This window comes from Triticum dicoccoides, chromosome 4B (genome assembly GCF_002162155.2).
Source record: "Triticum dicoccoides isolate Atlit2015 ecotype Zavitan chromosome 4B, WEW_v2.0, whole genome shotgun sequence".
Taxonomy (NCBI): Eukaryota; Viridiplantae; Streptophyta; class Magnoliopsida; order Poales; family Poaceae; genus Triticum; species Triticum dicoccoides.
The window spans coordinates 467,271,462-467,276,041 of record NC_041387.1 but is presented as its reverse complement, the minus strand read 5'-3'; the positions used below and the strand labels follow the sequence as shown (position 1 = coordinate 467,276,041).

Genomic DNA, 4,580 nt, shown 5'->3' with positions numbered 1-4,580 from the left:
TTTTTCTTTTAGGAGTTATCGGGAACACATTCTGAAGATGGCGCACCAAGTTCGACTACAGTCCGGAAGCAGATGACTACAAGAACAACTTTAAGGGCTACTGATGGTGCCATGGACCCGGGGCACCTAGCGCCACCAGAAGTCGGCCCATCAGGACACCATATGGTTTGGGCCGACTACCCTACCTAAGGGCCTCCAAGACAAAGGATTTCACTTGTCGTCCAAGGCAAGCACACAGATGATCATGGAGGACTCTTCATCGCCTGTACCGACTAGGACTGTGTATCCCTAGGCCCCGTCCTCCTTTATAAGGCAAGGCCGGGATAGTTGATATGCCCTCGATAGACCTACGATCATCATTGCACTATGTACATCGCCATCATCAATAAACATGAAGCAAGAAGTAGGGTTTTAGCTTGAGCACTATTAGACAAACGATAGTTGCCAGACGAAACACACACGACATGTCATATCGTACCATCCATGGGCAAAGTCTAAACAACAACATGTGATTGGATTAGCCATTATGCGCATGTTGTTCACCAAAATGTCGTCCATGATACTTCCTCCGTTCCAAAATAGATGACCCAACTTTGTACCAACTGGTACAAAATAGATGACCCAACTTTGTACCAACTGGTACAAAGTTGTACCAGTTGGTACAAAGTTGGGTCATCTATTTTGGAACGGAGTTTGTACCAGTTGGTATAAAGTTTGGTCATTTATTTTGAAACGGAGAGAGAGGTTTATCGGATTTCACACCGACAATTTGACTTTTGAAAAAAATTAATATGTCTTATATTTTGAAACATGATAGTATGTATTGTTTTCTCTTTTTTCAAGGCATATTATTTTCTTTTTAATTTAGATAAAGAGTTTTCGCAAAAAAAAATAGATAAAGGATTTTTCATTCCCTTTTGGCGAAAAGAAAAGGAAGCACAATTCGACTCTAACGCCGCAATCTCACCCGACCCAACCTCTGGGGTCTCCGGTCTTAACTCTGACGCCTGAACTACCCCTAAACCCATCCCGTCCCCGCCGCCGCCGCCCGCCGCAGCCTTCCACCCCCTCTCCCCTCCGGACCCCGTACGCCTCCGCGGCTATGGACGCCGCCACCGACGGCGAGCAGCGGCGCCTCCTCTCCATCCCCAAGGAGGGCGAGCGCGTCATCGCGCCGACGCGCCGCCCGGACGGGACCCTACGCAAGGAGATCCGCATCCGCGCCGGCTACGTCCCGCAGGACGAGGTCGCCATCTATCAGTCCAAGGGCGCCCTCGTGAGTCCTCGCAACATCCCCCGTACACTATTCCCGCACCACGGCGCCAGACCTGTTCCGTTGCTGGGCTCTCGTTCTTTTTGGAGGGGCTTAAGCTTGTTTGTGCTCGGTGCAGATGAAGAAGTCAGGGCCGGACGTGACGCCAGGGTACGACCCTGCGCTCGATGCCAAGCCCAAGACGAAGGCGGCCAAGCGCAACGAGCGGCGCAAGGAGAAACGGCACCAGGTAGGCCTTCAGCTCTCGTTAACGTGTCACCATTGTCCATTGGTGCTACAGAACATTTTGATTCGGTTGAATTGGCATGGTTATATGTGGGTTTATTGTCCGAGGGCAGCATTGACCTTCGTTCGTTGTGTTAGTTGAGATTTGTATGCGCTAAAGATTAGCCTTGAACTAGCCTTGAAAGATGCTGTCATTGCGATGATTTGATTTGGTGCTCAATTGCGAAGAATGGATAAACATCAATGTATTATGCCGAAGATATTTGGCAGATAAACACTGATATCGCTGATATGTTTTCTATGGCATCGCCTAACCATAAGACTTCATTTTGCTGTGTTAGTAGTGATACCTGGTAGTTTAGGTGGTTGTTGCAACAGACAATTATTTCCATGCCATATTCTCCACAAAGTCATGAGCAATTGGAGCTTGCACAATGTTGTATCACGGACAATTTAAATGTTCTGCTTTCCCTGAACACTATGCAAGTTAATGGCACTGGTTTTAATTATGCATTACGATTGCAGGCATTTCATCGAGTTGCAATTTAGAACTTATTATGACAAATGGAATTTAGAAATGCCGCAAGCTATAAAAATATAGCAGAGCACGGTTAGACAGGCATGGTTGCTCATCTTAATCACGCCATGACACCATCTTCAGCGAATTAGTGATCCATTACTCAAGTTTCAGCAGTCTCTAGTAATCTGGTCCAGTCTCATTCGTCATTACTCACGGTTGTATACTTCAATTATAGTTAGTGGAACATAATTTTGTTATACATTGCTCGCCCTGATTCATCATCATCATCATTATTGTAGTTCTGGTCAAGAAATTAAGGATCTGAATATCTGGTCAGCAAAAGTATGCAGTATGGAGCTTTTGCTTAAAAATATATTGCTGTGAACTGACCCAGACAAGGTGACAACGTGACTATTCTTCATGAATGAGCAAGAGCGTACCCTTGTGGAAACACTGTATTTGTTCAAGTCGTGTGGCAAGCCCATTTATCCTCATATATGTCCCAAGTAGCAAATGGTTCAAGAAACAACCACCTAAACATTAATCGATTACCCCTCAGTTCTTATAAGGATGGTGTGAAATTTTCTTTTGCAAAGACCAATGCAGCCGCACATGGAGCAATTTTGTACCCTTTTGCCCCTCCTATGTCGCATGATTGAGCAGTTAGCAAACCCTTAATCATTTTGCTAACTGCACCACAACTCTTTGATCTCTGCACACGCTCGGTCTGTTCATTCCCTGCATGCTCACCCGCCCGCACTTTCAGCATCGCCCCACGTGATGTACATGACGCAGGCTGAATGCATGAACAATCTGAGCAACCGACATGAATTGGTGATGGCAAGTGGTCACAGATAGTGCTTTGTCATCGTCCAAGGACGCGTAATTGTTAGAGGATTGAAATTGTAACAAGAAACTGCAAAAAATGGTGCCCAGAATCATGACCAGTTAAACGTGACTTCATCCACGACTGTGGCCACCACGGACCTGACAGACACGTCCCTGGCCACCACACCATGCGTGGCCTTGTCGTCGTTGAGGACATTTGGCAGCATCTCGTCTACCACGGCCCTGGCAACCTTGTCCCAGATCCCCACTCCCTCGTCGCGTGTGGGTACTATCGTCACCGCGCGTGTCCTCGCTGTCAACGGCCTCCGAGGTGTCTTGTCTACTACGACGGCACACTCTCTCTCCCTCGAAACAATTTGTGGCAAAGGAGGTAGGAGGGGCGCGGCGTGGTTTACTTATCCCTACATGCGCGCAACATTAGATCCAGAAAATTAAGCGGGGCATGGGCTGATAGGTATTTTTGGAAGAAATAGTGCTAAACATCCTCCGCGCCTCCTGTTTTCCGGTATTTTTTTTGGGAAAAAAATCCAAACTCTTTAATATGGAATGGAAGGAGCATCGAATATAGCCGCATATAATTCTTAAATGTGGCAATATGGTATACACCATAAACTGGCAGCACCATTATATAGTGAATTAACATGGTGAATTGAGCCATTAATATTATGTCAGATCTAAGTTCAAGAAATTTAAAACCATAAAAGATACACTTAACCATTCATAACTCTCTGTCGGTACTGTGGTCAACGTAAACATTATGTTTTCTTGTATGCTTGTATTGTACAATGCTAATGATTTGTTATCTCTTACATTGAACAACTATGTGATTTGTGTGATGGATTTATGGTTACTGGACATTATCTTATTTATTACTAGCAGGGTGGTTCAACAAATGATAAAGGGAAGAGCTTGGATATAGAGGAGGCTGATGCTGGAGAACCTGACAAGGTTCATTCTTCCAAAACTAAGCAGAAGAATACAGTGGACAGTATAACAGAGCAGATAAGTGGCATTGCTATTTCTGAATCTCCAGCTGCGGCAACCCCTTCCACAAATGCTGCTAACAACTTACAAACAGAGTCATCTGTTACAGAGATAGATAAGAAAATCCGAGCACTGAAGAAAAAGGTTCTCCCTCCTTCCCTCACTCAGTGATCTGTACATGCGTGTGTTTGAAAAATATTTCAGCATGTTTATTTTGTTGTGTGCTATCGTCTTAATTTCCCACAGATACGCTTAGCTGAAGCCCAAGTGCAAGGGGACCCAGAAAAATTGAAACCCGAGCAACTGGAGAAAACAAAAAAGATTGAAGGATGGCGTGAAGAGCTGAAGCTTTTGGAGTCTACAAGGGGTCATGCTGCTTCGTAGGCAAAGCGGGCTTGGCCCTGATGTAAACTGAGCTGTCAGTTCTGCACGCCCGCTTGGCGTTGTTGCTGACCCGAAATTCAATCGATCATGCTATGCTTCTCCAGTACCTACGGGTTTGCTGGAAATGCATTCCGGTGGCGTGGGGTTTGCACAGAATGGAAGATTTTTCACCACATTTGTTGTCTCATGTAACACTTGTCAGTTCCAAAATTTATATTGCAATATCCGTTTGTCAAAGATCATACAGTGGAGGCGATAACTGATTTGCCATGGAATGGCTGTTGCTTTCGTGTGTTATACCAACTTTGGAGTTCCTTTGACGCTGGACTAATTTACCTTTTTAAA

General features: G+C 45.3%; 1 protein-coding gene across 2 annotated transcripts; it reads left to right on the top strand.

The window, feature by feature from the left end:
• Window positions 1-974: 974 nt before the first annotated feature.
• On the top strand, window positions 975-4,580 carry LOC119290919 (partner of Y14 and mago-like). Of its 2 annotated transcripts, none has more exons than XM_037569601.1 (4): window positions 975-1,276; window positions 1,392-1,502; window positions 3,747-3,995; window positions 4,098-4,580. In XM_037569601.1, the coding sequence occupies exons 1-4, from the start codon at window positions 1,103-1,105 to the stop codon at window positions 4,233-4,235; spliced, it is 672 nt and encodes a 223-aa protein (XP_037425498.1). In that variant the 5' UTR covers window positions 975-1,102; the 3' UTR covers window positions 4,236-4,580. The 2 variants fall into 2 exon arrangements, with proteins under 2 accessions (XP_037425498.1, XP_037425497.1); XM_037569600.1 differs by having other exon boundaries at window positions 3,744-3,995.

Coding starts and splice junctions, on each gene's coding strand:
- LOC119290919 (XM_037569600.1), top strand. CDS start 1,103: ATGGACGCCGCCACCGACGGCGAGCAGCGGCGCCTCCTCTCCATCCCC. Junction 1,277..1,391: donor ATCAGTCCAAGGGCGCCCTC/GTGAGTCCTCGC, acceptor TGCTCGGTGCAG/ATGAAGAAGTCAGGGCCGGA. Junction 3,996..4,097: donor TCCGAGCACTGAAGAAAAAG/GTTCTCCCTCCT, acceptor AATTTCCCACAG/ATACGCTTAGCTGAAGCCCA.